This window comes from Chiroxiphia lanceolata, chromosome 19 (genome assembly GCF_009829145.1).
Source record: "Chiroxiphia lanceolata isolate bChiLan1 chromosome 19, bChiLan1.pri, whole genome shotgun sequence".
Taxonomy (NCBI): Eukaryota; Metazoa; Chordata; class Aves; order Passeriformes; family Pipridae; genus Chiroxiphia; species Chiroxiphia lanceolata.
The window spans coordinates 2,467,368-2,482,270 of NC_045655.1; the positions used below are offsets into that span (position 1 = coordinate 2,467,368).

The 14,903-nt window shown below is 58.6% G+C and overlaps 1 protein-coding gene across 2 annotated transcripts in view; it reads right to left on the reverse strand.

Annotated features, from left to right (window-relative positions):
• Positions 1-664: 664 nt before the first annotated feature.
• The window catches only part of ARHGAP44 (Rho GTPase activating protein 44), a 29,686-nt gene continuing 15,447 nt past the window's right edge, over positions 665-14,903 (reverse strand). The window contains exons 5-21 of one of the 2 annotated variants that reach the window (XM_032707002.1): positions 14,671-14,782; positions 13,837-13,913; positions 13,040-13,157; positions 10,896-10,964; positions 10,696-10,777; positions 9,429-9,556; positions 9,174-9,285; positions 8,443-8,524; positions 8,066-8,146; positions 7,865-7,978; positions 7,638-7,729; positions 7,204-7,384; positions 6,536-6,553; positions 6,046-6,267; positions 3,834-3,925; positions 3,406-3,744; positions 665-1,592 (exon numbers count right to left, since the gene is read on the reverse strand). In XM_032707002.1, the coding sequence (XP_032562893.1) occupies positions 1,441-1,592; positions 3,406-3,744; positions 3,834-3,925; positions 6,046-6,267; positions 6,536-6,553; positions 7,204-7,384; positions 7,638-7,729; positions 7,865-7,978; positions 8,066-8,146; positions 8,443-8,524; positions 9,174-9,285; positions 9,429-9,556; positions 10,696-10,777; positions 10,896-10,964; positions 13,040-13,157; positions 13,837-13,913; positions 14,671-14,782 (2,071 nt within the window). In that variant the 3' untranslated portion in view covers positions 665-1,440. The remainder of the gene's footprint in view (positions 1,593-3,405; positions 3,745-3,833; positions 3,926-6,045; positions 6,268-6,535; positions 6,554-7,203; positions 7,385-7,637; positions 7,730-7,864; positions 7,979-8,065; positions 8,147-8,442; positions 8,525-9,173; positions 9,286-9,428; positions 9,557-10,695; positions 10,778-10,895; positions 10,965-13,039; positions 13,158-13,836; positions 13,914-14,670; positions 14,783-14,903) is intronic. The other variant, XM_032707003.1, reaches the window with a different exon arrangement.

The following is a 14,903-nucleotide window of genomic DNA, read 5'->3' on the forward strand; positions in this document are numbered from 1 at the left end:
ACCCAAACTCACCCTAAACCCTACTTCCTACAGCCCTCTGAGAGTCTGTCCTAAACCCACCACCCCAAATCTGGGCTGGGACCACTCCAAGCCTGGTGCTGCCCCATCCTGTGGGACGGGGAGCACAACAACATGCACATGGCAAACCCCATCAGCTTATTCAACCACTAAACCCCACTTCCTACACCAAAGTGCCTCTCACAGCTCGAGTCCTAAATCCAGCAGTTGGCACCAATCTGGTGCCAGGCTGGAACCAGCCCAAAATCTAGGCTGGGACCAGCCTAGGTTAAATGCTGCCTCATCCCATGGAGCCAGAACAATCCCATCCCACGCAAAGCAAAATCCCATCATTTTATCCCCCCAACCCTCATTAAACCCCATTTCCTACGGCAAAGTGCCTTCCAAGAGCCCATGTCCTAAATCCATCAGTCGGCACAAATCCAGTCCAGGACCACCCCAAATCCAGTTCAGGACCACCCCAAGTCCATGCTGGCCCCACTCCGAATCCAGGCTGGGACTACTCCATGCCTGGTATTGCCCCATCTCATGGGACCAGGACCAGGACATCCCGCACTAACCCCACCCCCGACCCTCCTCCACCCCAAATCCTGCCCCACAGCCCGGTGTGCCGGGGCAGGAAGCAAACGCTGGTGCCTCCGGGCAGTTCTCAGCGAGTGGCACACGGATTTATTGGATTTATTGATTGCTTCGGGGTGCTGGTGCCCCCCGGGTGCCCACCTGGGGCGAGGGGCACGGCGCGAGCGGGGCGGGGGCGAAGCGCTGCCATTTCCATCCTCCCTCTCGCACCGGCTGGGCGGGAATGGCTCCAAATAAAACAAATCTCTCTATAGTTTCTCTCTCTATATATACAAATATATAATATATATATATCTCTGCCGATATATATATATATAGAATCTTCTCTCTCTGGAAAGGATAAAAGGTTAATTTGTCTGTGCATGCACGACCAAAGCCACCAACCCACAGGGACAGCGGGTGCCGAGGGACGTGCACCCTCACCCGCCAGCACCCCGAGAGCCCGGGGGGGCCACATCCTGCACGTGCCCAGGTTATTGCTGGTCAGGTCCCATCCTGCTCCGGCAAACAAGCGGTGGGGGAAGAAGCCAAAGGAAGGAAATCCCACTGCAAAGCGCCGGCGAGCTCGTTGTCACCTGGCTGGTACCCAGTGGCACCCGCCGCCGGGGCACGGAGGAGGTGGTGGCGTCACCCCAGGACGGTGGGTGCTGCGGGGTGGGGGGTGCAGGCACCCGGCCGAAAGGCAAAGTCTGGATAAGGCGAAAAAAAATGAAAGAAAGAACAGCGACCGCCCCCAAACCGGGCGCTTTGCCACCCAAAACTGGCGCGCCCGTGGCCCTCGGTGCCGGTGGCCGGTGCTGGCCCCGGGGTGCCGCACGGATGAGCTTGGGGACAGGGACACTGTCATAGGGCTGTGCTCTCTGATTCCTCCTCCTCCTCCTCCTGCCGGGGGGTCAGGCTCGGCCCCGAGAGTCTCTGCGCTGCCTCCGGCGGGTCCCGGCACTGGGCAGCATCCGGGGGGACGTGGAGGGAGGGGACCTCAAAACGGAGCAGACCTGTGGGAGGGCACAGTGATGGGGGACACTGCGGCGGGGGCTCGTGGGCAGGACACTCACCGGGGCTGGCACCGTGTTAGTGCCACCACCAGGAATGTCACCCCGCTCCATGCCACCCCGCCCGAGCCGGTGGTGACAGCGGCTGCCCCGCCCCTCCCAGGGGACCCGCAGGGCGAGGCTGCACCTGTGGGGACAGAGGGTGACCCCAGCCCCAGGTGGGCGGTGTCACCATGTCCCTTGCTGAGAGTGGAGCAACCCCAGGTGGGCAGGAGCTCCTGAGGGCACATGGCAGGGGAACTGCCCCCGTGCCAGGGGCAATGCCAGGGTGTGATGTCAGGGCTGCAACCACGCCAGGGTGCAGTGCCAGGGTGCAGTTCAGAGCCACAGCAATGCTGGTGCCACCCAAAGGCAGGTGGCAGCCCCTGGGGAATGCCCTGCCCCACGGGGTGCCCGGGGCTCAGTGCTACCTGCGCTGTCCCACCCCCTGCAGGCAGGACGGGCACACAGGCACAGAGCCCTCTGCCCCACCAGACCCCGTGGGGGCTCCCTGACCCCACACTTGCCCAGCCCCTGTGTCTCTCGGTGTCCCTGATGTCACCTGGCCATTCCCAAAGCATCCCCCTGACTGTGCCTCTCCAACAGTCCCCCCTGCTGCAGGGACACGGGGCAGGGGGTGGGACACACGACACCAACAAAGCCCAGGGACAGCAAGGGCAGAACAGCAGGAACGGCAGGAACAGCAGCACAGGCTCATGGGGCTTCCCAGGGACAATGCCACCTTCCTGGGGACACTGCCAGCTTCCAAGGGACATAGCCAAGTGCCCGACTACATTCCTGGGCTCATCACCACCTTCCTCAGGACAGTTCCACTTTTCCAGGGCCATCACCACCTTCCTGACTACATGGCCACCCTCACAGGGGTGTTGCCACCTTCCTGGGGACACTGCCATCTGCCTGGGGACACTGCCACCTTCCTGGGGCCAGCACAACCTCTCTGTGGCCAGTTCTGCCTTGCCAGTGATACAGTCACCTTCCTGGAGACATCACCACCTTCCTGAGGATGCTGCCACCTTACCAGTGACCTGTCCACCTTTCCAGGGACACTGTCACCTTCCTGGGGACAATGCCACCTTCCTGAGGACACTGCCACCTTCCTGAGGACATTGCCACCTTTCTGGGGATACCACCACCTTCCTGAGGATGGTGCCACCTTCCCTTTCCAGGGACATTGTCATGTTCCTGGAGGACACTGCCACAACTGCCATCTTCCTGGGGATATCCCCACCTTCCAGGGCACAGTTCTGCCTTTCCAGGGCCAGTTCCACCTTTCCAGGGACATTGTCACCTTCCTGGGGACACTGCCACCTTCCTGAGGACATTGTCATCTTTATGGGGACACCACCACCTTTCTGAGGATGCTGCCGCCCTCCTGGGGACATCCCCACCTTCCGGGGCACAGTTCTGCCTTTCCAGGGACACTGTCACCTTTGGGAGGACACTGCCACCTTCCTGGGGACATCTCCACCTTCCAGGGCACAGTTCTGCCTTTCCAGGGCCAGTTCCACCTTTCCAGGGACCTTGTCACCCTCCTGGGGGACACTGCCACCTTCCGAGGGACACAGCCGACTTCCCGACTGAGCTCACCACCAGCTTTCTGGGGGGACGCTGCCACCTTTCTGCGGACATCACCTCCTGCCAGGGCACAGTCCTGCCTTCCCAGGGACACTGTCACCCTCCCGGGGCGGGATGGGGGGGCCGCTGCCACCCTCCCCAGAGCCCCCCCACCGCCCCCGTGTGCCCCCGCCGGGGTTACCTGTGAGCGCGCCGTCCCCGGGGCCCGCGGTGTCCAGGCGGGGCGGCTCCGGGGGCTGGGGGGCGCCGGGGGCGGCCGGGGGGGGCTGCGGCGGCGGGGGCAGCGCGGGGCGCGGCCGCGGCTTGGGGGTCGGGCGGGCCCGGGGGGCGGCGGCGGCGGCGGGGGACGGCAGGAGCGGGGGCGGCGGGGGCTGCCCGGGGGTCGGGCAGGGGGGCCCGGGGGGGCCGTACGGGGAGGGGGTGCTGGGGGGGGTCGGGGACAGGCTGGCGGGGGAGGGCTGCCCCCCGCCCGGCTCCCCCGCGGCCGCCCGGGGAGGGATGGGCGCCAACTTCTTGGCCCCTGCGGGACAGAGACACGGGAAGGGGTCAGGGTACGGGGGGGGTCGCACCGAGCGGGGACCCCCCCGGAGCCCCCCGGCCCGCTCCTACCTTTGCGCAGGGTGTGCGGGCTGTGCTCGGCCGGCGGGGCGGGGGCGGGGGGCGGCGGCGGCCCCGGGGAGAGCTCCGGGGGCTTGAAAGTGCTGGGGCGGGGGGACGGGGGGATAAACGAGAGAGAGAGAGAGAGAAAGGGAGAGAGAGAAGGAGGGAAAGGAAAAGGAAAAAAGGAAAAGGAACAGAAAAGGAAGAGAGAAAGGGAAACAGAAAAAAGAGGAAGAGGAAGAGGAAGAGGAAGAGGAAGAGGAAGAGGAAGAGGAGGAAGAAAGAGGAAGAGAAAGGAGGGGAAAAGAAAAAAAAGAAAAGGAATAAATAAAAAAGAAAAAAGGGAAAAGACAAAAAAGGAAAAGAAGAAAATGGAAAAGAAAAAGGTGAAGAAGAAAAAGGATAAAAAGAAGGATAAAAAGAAGAAAAAGAAAAGGAAAAAAGAAAACAAGTGACAGGAGAGGGTCGGAGAGGAGAGGGTCGGAGAGGAGAGGAGAGAAAAAAGAAAAAGGAGAAAATCAAAAGGGAAAGGAAAAGTAAGGAATGAAACATAAAAAGGAAAATAATAAATAGGAAAAATAAAATAAAAGGAAAATAAATTAAAAGAGAAATAAAACGCATAATGTAAAAATTAAAAATTCAAAGAATTAAAAATAAAAGGATAAAAAGTAAAAGACATAACAAAAATTTAAAAAATCCAAAAAGTAAAACTCAAATATAATGAAAAATAACATTAAAAACAAATTATAAAGTAAAAAGAAATTAAAAAATTAATAAAATGGAAACGTAAAAATTAGTCACAACAACAGGAAAGAAAAAAGAAAAATGAAAACAAATAGCAGAAGAAAGAAGAGGGAGAGCCGTGAGGTCCTTCCCGCACCCAGCACCCAGCGCCCCCCTCCCGCTTCCCCCCAGGGGTTCTCTCAAGCCCAGCTGCTTGTGGCCACCCCCCCAGGACCCAGGGTCCCCCCGGACAGAGGTGACACCCCCCGCCCCCCGCCGGTGTCCCCGCGGTTACCTCGGGGGGCCGAGTCCTGCGGCGCGGGCGGGCGGGCGGCTGCCCCGGGGGAGGGGGGGTGCGGGGGGGACCCCGCTGGGGGGGCAGAGCCACGGGGACAGCGAGGGACAGTGCCACGGGGACAACGGGGGGCAGTGCAGGGAGCAGGGATGAGGGGCGAGCAGCGAGGGGGAGGCGCGGGCAGGGGGGAGGCTGCGGCTGCAGCCCGGCCAGAGGGGCTGTGCCCAGGGAGGGGGACGGGGCCAGGAACCGGGGCACGGGAGGTCCCGCTCGTCCCCGGGGCGGGGGGCGCTGGGGCCGCCACTGCGCCAGGCAGATGCCAGGTCAGCCCTGCTGCAAATGTACAGAAGCACCATAAAAACCGGCAAAAAGAAAAGAAAAGGGAGGAAGAAATAATAAAAGAGCAGAAGCGCTGGCGGGGAGGGCGGGGGAGCGGCAGGGGAGCCCTCGTGGTGCCGAGTCCCCCTGCTCGTGCCACGGCACGACTCACCCGGGGCTGTTCCCCCCCACCCAGTGTGTGCACCCCAGGGCAGAGCCCAGCTCTGCTCCCCTTTTTGGGGCAAAAGAAAGTGGGATTTAGGCACTTCCTCCCATCTGACCCGTGCAAATTAAAGTTGGAGACAGACCCTTGGCAGCCAAAGGGCTCAGGGGTCTCTGGGCTCCCTGAGGCTTTTCCCTGCACCTTCCTGGTACCTCCAGCCCAAATTCTGTTACACCCGGGCAACGGACCCTGAAGGCAGCATGGTTCCCATGGGAATGGCAGGATGGGGATGTGACAGTGGCTGCACGGATGCTGAACATCCTCTCCCACTGCCCTCAGGATGCTGCTCCTCTCCCAGGGGTGCTGAGCATCTCCTCCTCCTCCTGCTCCCAGGATGCTGCTCCTATCCCAGGGATACCGAACATCCTCTCCTCCTGCTGCCCCCAGGACGCAGCTCCTCTCCCAGGGACGCTGAGCATCTCCTCTTGCTGCTCCTGGGATGCTGCTCCTCTCCCAAGGATACTGAGCATCATTCCACCCACTGCCTCCAGGATGCTGCTCCTATCCCAGGGATGCTGAGCACCTCCTCCTGCTCCTCCCGGGACGCTGCTCCTCTCCCAGGGATGCTGAACATCTCTCCCGCGCAGTGGGGTTGTTTTACTGCCGGACTGGCACACGGGGAGGATGCCCGGCTTGGGGACACGGGGCACTGGCGGCCTTACCTTGTCCGCTCGGTTCCCGGCGGGAAGCCGAAGCTGGTGGGAGGCGGGGAAGGCGTGGCTGAAATGTCCGGCGATTGCTCGGGAATGGGCGAGTGGGGCGTGGGGGGCAGCTCGGCGGGCGGCGCGGGGGGCTGGGCGGACGGAGGGGCGGAGGATGCCTTGCGTCCCGCGGAGGTGCCTCGGCGAGCCACCCACGAGGTGTCCATCACCCTGACGCCCATGCTGGGGGCACACAGAGACAGGGGCTCGGCACCCACCCGGCGGGAGGGCACTGCCAGCACCACGTCGCAGCTCCTTCGAGGTGCCTGGTCCCTAAAAACGCCTCCTCCATTGGGAAACTCCTGGGAATAAACCCAGGGCAGGGTGGGACGTGCTTGTGCCTCCCACCGGCCACCTCTCCCTTCCCCGAGTACCAGCACACAGCAGCATTGTCCCAGCACCCTCCCAGCATCCCAGTAGCTTCCCAGAACCACTGCAGAGGATACAGTACCTTTGGATTTTCCTAAGGCTGCATGGGCAGAAACACACAATTATTAGTGTGATAAAATCCCTAAAACTGGTCAGTGCACAGAGTTAAGAGTCCACTGCTGGGCACAGGAGCTGTGAGGTCCAGGGGCTTAGAGAGAGGGCACAGTGGGGACCAGGCTATGCCAGGGCGAGGGACAGTGTGGGACATTTTCTGGAAATGGGGACTTTCTTGGGGATGAGGAGAGCCCTGGGGTTATTTCTGGAATTGACCTGACTATTTGCAGTCCCTGTAGCATGGGGGTGGACATGCACAGGCTGGGAATGCGGAGCTTTCCCCTGGAGCAAAGCCTGCAGACCCTGGGGACACCAGGGCACCTGTCTGCAGCACAGCACAGCCTTGGGGTCACACCACGGGCCACCCCACTCCCATCTACAGTGGGCTGGGGGTGGGAGTCAAGCCCTGGGCTCACCTGAGCATCCTCAAGAGCCTGGCACGGAGAGCAGGGGGTTCTCCCACCCCAGGACCACCCAACCTCCACCAGCTCAATGCCACCCTATCCCGAGGTGGCGGCAAAGCCAGGGATGCTGAACATCCTCTCCAGGTGCCCCCAAGATGCTGCTCCTATCACAGGGACACTGGCAAAGCCACCACCTCCCTCTCCCCAAACCCTGGCACTTCAAAGACCCTACCCATCCTTCTTGTAGAACTCCAGCATCATGTTGTCCGTGGCCACGCTGAGGGGCCGCCGTGCCTGGTCGTGCTGCCGGCGGTCGGCGTGGTCCATGTCCGGGGAGGGCATGGAGCTGTAGTTGGCATTGTGGTTGACGTGCATGGGGCTGCCATAGTTGCCTGTCACGTTGAACTCAATGTCTGGAGGGGGGGGAAAGGAGCAAGGAGGGATGACATCAGGATAAGTGTGCTCGGTGAGGGGGTACTGGCCCCGCAGAAGCACCTAGAGGGGGTCTCGGGTTGGGCTCACTGCTGTGAGTCTTGCCAGATCTCTGCCCTACCCTGCCCTAAGCCAAGGCAAGCACAGAGAGCCAGCAAAAATAAATCTGGGAGCTCCCTAGGGAGAGCCAGGATGTCCCACAAAGCCCATGCTGCCCCCACAGCCACAGCCTACCTCCTGGGAAGAACCAGTCAGCGTGCTGGATGAGCGGCTCGATGATGCCCACGATCTGCAGCGACACGGTCGTCATCATCTCCGTCATGTTCCTGCAAGGTGGTGGGCAGCACAGCAACCTCAGCCCCTCAGCAACCCCACCGCAGTCCAGCCTTATTTCCAGCGGGATTTGACCCCCAGTTTCCCCCTCAGCCCCTTCCCCAGCATCCCCCTGTCCAACTCCTCACCCTTCTGCCTGTGGCCAGAGGAGGTTGGGCCCCAGCACGATGGCCACGTTGCTCGGTGTCATTTTGTTCATGTCCTGGTACTCAGTCAGCTTGGCCAGGAATTTAATCACATACCTGGAGGGCAGATCCAAAACATGTCCATGCATTTACTGATCACACCCTCTCTGTCCCCTCCCTGTGTCCTGCTGGCCCCAGGCTCACCTGATGTTGTTGTAGTTGGCTTTGGGCAGCTTCTCACAGGCGTTCCAGAGAGCCTGGAGCCGCTTCTCCTGCTCTGGGATGCTGTGAGGAGGTGTGAGAGAGTGTTATCCCCCATCCCCACCCCCCCCGGGCTTTAGACCCCTCCACCCCTGCCCTGGGGGACCCTGAGAAACCCTCAGGCTGCTGCCAACACTATGTAAGTAAATTAATCCCCAAAACCTGGCAAAAAGGAGAAAGAAACCTTTTCAGTGGAAGTTGGATGCTGGGCCTTTCCCCACCTCCTGGCTCTCAGTCTCTCTCATGTCAGAAATAACTCATGGCCCCTGAACTACCAATGGGGACCCAATGGAATGGGGGAGATCCTGCCCCAGACTCACTTGGAGGCCTGGATCCACTCCTCATACAGCTCAAACGTCATGAGGGGCTCTGGCAGCTCTCGCAGGTAGGACTTGAGGGCTCCTGTGGCACACAGGGGACACAGGCATTGGCACTGCGGGTGGCACCAGCTGTTGGGCACCAAGTGGTTTCGCTCCTGGGCATTTTGACTCCATCCCTCCCAACCTTCCCACCCACCACACCCCAGAGCACCCACTAGTTTCCCCGTCTTGGTGGAGCCTGTAGCACTCCCTGACCTCTAGCAAGCACCTTGCCACCCCCACTAGTCCCTCCCAGCACCTCCCTAATTCCCTCCACCAGGCATTCTCCCAGCTCTCCCTCATTTGTTTTTGCTTAGGACATTCACAGCTCCTTGTGCTGGGAACAGGTTCCCAGTGGGAAAACAGAGTTCCATCCTGTGCCTGCAGGAGCACCTGCCCCCTCTGCCCATCTCCAGCCTGTCCAGGTCCCTGTGGATGGCAGCACAACTCTGGGGCAGCCCCAGGTTGTGTCACCTGCCAGCTCACTGATGGTGCACCCTGCCCCATCAGCCAGGTCATTAATCAATGGTGTTAAACACAATCAGACCCAGTATCAACCCCTGGACTACAGCACTAGTTACTGGTATCCAACTAGACTTCGTGCCACTCACCCACCCTCTGGGTGCCCACAGTGGGTGCCTGGATGGGCCACCCCCCCCCCCCACCAACCCCCTGCCCTGAGGAGTCCTCACCTGCGATGGCATGAGGGTCAGCTGAGTACTCCTGCACGTCCACCACGCAGCAGTCCAGGGCTGCCTTCAGCTTCTTCAGCTTGGAGGCCGAGGGAGCCACTCGGAACAGACCCTTGGCAGAGGACACGGGACAGCGTCGGACAAGCTTTGGGGCTGGGGGTGTCCCCAGAGCCCCTCAGTTCCTCATCCCTGCCCCAGAGGCACCCCTGGCCCCTTCCATCGAGCCCAGCAAGGGTGGTTGGACACGGGACCCACCTCCTCCTGCATCCCACACTCCAGCAGCATGGTCACACACGCCTCCACGGGGAAGGCGATCTCCCGCCCGCTGACAGCCAGGTGCTCTTCCAAGGGTTTCCCAAAGGAGGGCTTCTCCATCCACGCCTCTGTGATGGGCAAAGGGGGTGACAGGGTGAGGAGGACGGTGCTGGATTCAGCATCCCCTCCCTGAAAGGCTCTTGGTTGCAAAATATTCCACTTGGGTGAAGCTAAAATAACAGGACCCTGACCCTCTGTCCTGGGTGGCTCAGGAAGTGCTTTTTAAACATAAAATCCAAACAAAATGTTTTCCAGTCATCACATGGGACATTTCAAAGGGGCTGGATAACATTTTCCAGGGCGGGCAATGACAGGCAAACCTTTGCAATATTTCTCCCTTCTTCCATCACAGTTAGAGACAGGAATATTTTGTGGGAACGAGAGAAAAAACCCAAACAAATTCTTCCCTGCCCCATTGCAGTGATGGCAGGACCCTGAGCTCTGCCTTGTGAAGGAGGTGCTCCTGGGGCCATCATGTGGGTCTCACCCCAACCTTGGGCTCCAAGCCCAGTGCCTACAGAGGCTGCACACCACAGAGTGACACCCCAAGCCTCCCCTCGGTGCTGGGGTTGGCATTAGGGCAGGAGGTGGGATTCAAAATCAAACCTATAACTATGGAGTTTATCTGACTACAGCTCCCTGCTGCTTGCTGATAAATCAGAGTTTTTGCAGCACTGCCAAGACTGCTTTGATTTGTCCAAGGTATCCTCTACAGTTCTTCACTTTGAGAGGGAAGAGGGTATTATTAACACAAAAAAACCCCCCTACCTTAAAGTGGACAGCATTCATTGCCAGGATCATAAAATCATGTTTGGGTCAGAAGAGACTTAAACAACCATCTAGTTCATCCCTCCTGCCCTGTGCAGGGACACCTTCCACCAGCCCAGGTTGCTCCAAGCCCCGTCCAACCTGGTCTTGGACACTTCCAGGGATGGGGCAGCCACAGCTTCTCTGGGCAACCTGTGCCATAATCAGGCAGGTTCCCCCTTTCCATGAAGCTGTTTGGATCCTGCACCCCACAGCCAAGTGGGGTAGGGATGGGATGCCCTCCCCAGCGCCAGAGCAGGTGGGATGCAGACAGGACAGGCAAAGGGAGGATGCTCAGCCACAACACTGCGGGGTCACCCCAGAGCCAGCTCTGGTGCTGGCCTGACACAGGGGCCTCGGTGTCACATGAAGGGCCAGGACAGACCCCGTGGGCACTCACCCTGCTGGGCTTTGATCTGGGGCAGCACGTTCTGCAGGAGCGCCAAGGACTTGCGATGGTACTCGGCCTGCACCTCGATCAGCTGCGGAGACACGGCACCGGTGTCACCCCCGCGGCTGGGGACAGGGACGGGGACAAGGGGGGACAGGGACACGGGGGGACAGGGACACAGGAGCCCCACAGGGACAGGCAGCACTTACAGTTTGGAAATAGTTTGCATAGTCTACTTCTTTGGCCACGAAATTGTACATGTCAGCCGAGAGCTGGTCCTGTGGAGAGCAGAGGATCAGTCACCGTCCCGCTCGTGCTGCCCTGGGGGCACCTCAGGGGGTCACCAGGAGGGACCAGCTTGGTCACTCCAGGAGCCAGCGTGGCACAGTGCAGCCCCCACTCGAGATGGGCTGGGGATGTTGGTTGTATAGCAGCACCACGGGGATTTGCTCTCTGCCACCACGCAGACACCTCCCAACCTCACCCCCTGTACCTCATTCCAGAGCCCACAATTTTCCAGCACTGTGGAAATTTCACACTCACAAAATAAGGCTTTGCCACTTCCCGGATTACTCCTTCCTGAGAATCCCCTGGGATAATTCAACTGGAGGAAAACCATCAAGGCTTTGAAATACATTCCAGCTGCAACATCCAGCACCAGTGCAGGGAATGTACCGGGGGCAGTTCCCAGCTGCACTTGTTTGTTTGGAAGTTGCTGGGTGTGCGGGGCTGAGATGCCCCAGGATGGGGAGACACAGCCCGAGTTTGTATTTCGAAGGATGTGGGTTCTGTTTGTGTCCCTGGAGGACAGAGCCAGGATTTGAGACACTCACACAGCTCCACCTCCTGCCCCCAACCTGCCCAATGCCACAGCACCAGGTTTGCCCAGCCCTTCGCATCTTCTGCCCCAGGAGAATTCAGTGTCCCACGAAACTTCCAGTGGCTTTTATCACTGAACCCCACAATCCATGACAAAGGTGCTGGCTGCAGTGTCCCCCCCTGGCTTGGACACTTCTCCCACCCAGCCTGACCAGCTGGGGAGATCATGGCCCTGTGGGATGGTGGGGGGTGATGTGGGCTCGGCACATGCCAGCACTTCCTGCAGGTGTTGGGGATTAAATTAAGTTTACTTCCAGAATATTAGAAATTAATTGTGTGATTACTTAGGGTTCATTTGCATCACAGTGCGCCCTGCTCAGAACTTAGTGTGAACAGGGGAGGAAATGGAGGCTGGATCCACTTATCCCACCAGATAAGAGGACTCAAGGGAAAAGACCTTCAAGAACAGGCAACAGAAAAGGCATGAGACCTTGGTAGAGATAAGGTGGAGGGTAACATAAACAAGCTTGTTACTGAGTTACACCAGCCAGAAGGTAAGAACAGTTATTGACCTGTCTGTGTGGACATGGAGAGAGAATCCAGTGAGGTATTAGAGAACCCCAGAACCAAAATCACCAGAGGACCAAGAGGTGTGAGCATGGGAAGAATGGGGACATCAACTGAATGGGTAAAAAGTCCCAGGTTTTCTTTGTTCAGGGTCCCTGAACAGCTCCACCAGATGGAGTTGCTCCCACTGCCGTACCAAATAATTATTAAATTATTTTTTCCTGGAATTGGATGTCTGAGACTCTTCTGTGGGAAATCTAAAGGAGAGAAATTTCTATAACAATTTGGTGACTCAGGTGGAATCCCAGGCCACCACCTTCAGATCCTCCCATCTCCAAACATCCAACTGCCAGCAGTGGGTGAGCTCACCCGGGACCTACAGAGTGGGAGCACTCAAGGGTTAGTGTTACAATTCCCTGAGCAGATTTGGTGAGGATACTGTGGGTTTGAGACCCACTTAGTGTTAGAGAGCCCTGCAGCTTGTTTATAGTGCACAGCCTGAGCAGTGCAAGGGATCTGAGACCCTCATAAAATGCACATAGAGGGGGACCCAAGTCTCCCTTAACCCGCAGAAGGGAGTTCAAGTCCCTCTTAGTGCTTGAAAATGATGGGAAATAAATTCAGCACAGAGAAGGGAGAGACATGTCTCTAACAGCAGGACTCTGTGCCAGGGCTGAGTGTGCTCAGTGCTGAGCACTGAGCAGGATGGGTGCCCTGGGAATGGGATGCTCTCCAGCTCCAGTGGGATAAGGAGGATGGGGACAGAGGAACTGGGGATGCCCTGCCTGGCTGGTGAACATCACCCACTGCCACCAGACTGTTTCTGGGGATGGGGACCAGCACAGGCAGTGGGGTAAGAAAAGATGAAGAGCAGGGTAAGAGGAGAGGCTGCAGGTTTTCCACAGTGTCTGGGACACCAAGGTCATTCCCCCCAGCAAGGAGTGGTCCCCCCAGGAGCCCTGGGTACCCTGCAGATCTCCACTCTGTTGGCTGCCTCCTCCATCTCCTCCCTGAGAGCGTCGGCTTTGGCGCCCGAGGGTTGCAGGTTGCTGGCCAGGCCTGAGGACTTCACGGACTGCTGCCACCTGTGGAGAGGGCAGAGCTGTCACAGGGAGGGACAGGGACCTGTAGGGACCAGGGAGCACATCCCAGTAGACTTGGAGGGCAGCGCAGGGACCCCCCTCAGCCAAGCCCACCATGGTCCCCAGGGCTGAGCACCACAGAGATGATCCCAGTCCAGCTGGGATGCAGCATCCACTCCCAGCCCCAACCATTCCCCATCCCCACAGCCAGAGGTACACTTGGGGCTCTAATGAAGTAATTATTTTCAGCAGGATAATGAGCCTCATCCAGGTGGGGGCAGAGATGAAGGGACACCTGTCAGACCTCTCCCCAGGACATGTGGTGGACAACTCGGCAGTGCCACAGGACAATCCCTACAGTGGCAGGAGCACCCAGCTCTTTGCCAGCACATCAGAACTCACCAAGATAGGGAAAAGAGAGAACAAAATACAGATTTCTGCCAGAAAAAAAATACTCTTTTGCTGCAGAGGGCAGGCAAGGAAAAGGAATCTGTGGATTCTGCAGACAGGAGCAGAAATTGTGGCTCACTGCAGAGCTTGACTTCAAGGCACACAGTGACACAGCAGACACTTACTGACCCAAGGGAACTGCAGTGCCAGGAGTCCAGGACCTGCTCTCCCTGGAGCTAATCATCCCTTGGGAATTCTTATTTTTCATAAAGCATTTGAAGCCACTTCCTACCTCGTCCTGGAGGAGTCCATGTCCAGCACGAGCTTTGCCAAGTGCTTCCTCTGCTTTTGGATATTTGGGATTTCCACCTGCAGCAACACACAGGAATGGGAGGAGACAAATATCCCTGGAGAGGTGTCCAGGGATGGGTCACTCACACCAGGAGTTTGGGCTGGGGCAAGATAAGGATGCAGCTCCTTCTTTTATCATCATCATCAGGGAGATAGTACAGCTCATCCCTCCTCTGTGTCCCCACAGGGACTGTGCCACACCTTGACAGCCCCAACTGCAGAACCCAAGAGGAGCATCCTTGGGGGATCAGAGCTTCCTGCCCTGGGGAGCTGGATGAGGGAAGGAAAAGGGCTTTTGGGGATGGCAGTGCAAAGCCCCCCCATGTATGGCCACCGTTTCCCAAAGGATTTGGTAACAGCTGAAAGCCCTGGACACCAGGAGTGCCTCAAAGCTTCTGCTTCTGCTGAGGAAGACAAAATCAGAACTAAGCCCAGGATGTTTTTCTGGCTGCAAAAGCAGGGAAAAAAGCACTGGGTAAAATTGAAAAACAAAGTTGGCAGCAGAGTGGAAAAGAGGGAGAGGGAAATCCCAACACCAAAGAGTGTTTGGAGCTTGGAAAAACGGGTCTGAAATAACAGTATTAACCCACTGCCCTTGGGAAAGGCAGAAAGGAGGAAGAGCAGTGGGAGCAGGTGAAGGAGCCCAGCAGGACACCCTCCAGCACCAGCCCGGCTCCAGGAACCAAACAAGCTGCCCAAGGGGTGCTTTCCCCAGTCAGATGTGAGTCCCCAGCACGGGGACACCCCCACCCTGTGACACCCCCACGCTGCTCACCTCAGCCAGCACAAAGAGGGGCTCGATGACATCTCTCTCCACCTGCAGCTCGAAGTGGATGAGCTCCTGTGCCAGCTTGTCCTCGGCCTCCCCGCACAGCCGCAGCATCTTCCTGCAGGGACACGGGCACAGCTGGGCACTGCGGGGCTGGGGGACAGGGGGGGGCTGTCCTGCACCCACGGGGGTGGGCAAAGGGCACCCAACACCCCTGGGGGTCTGGGCAGTGGTGAGGG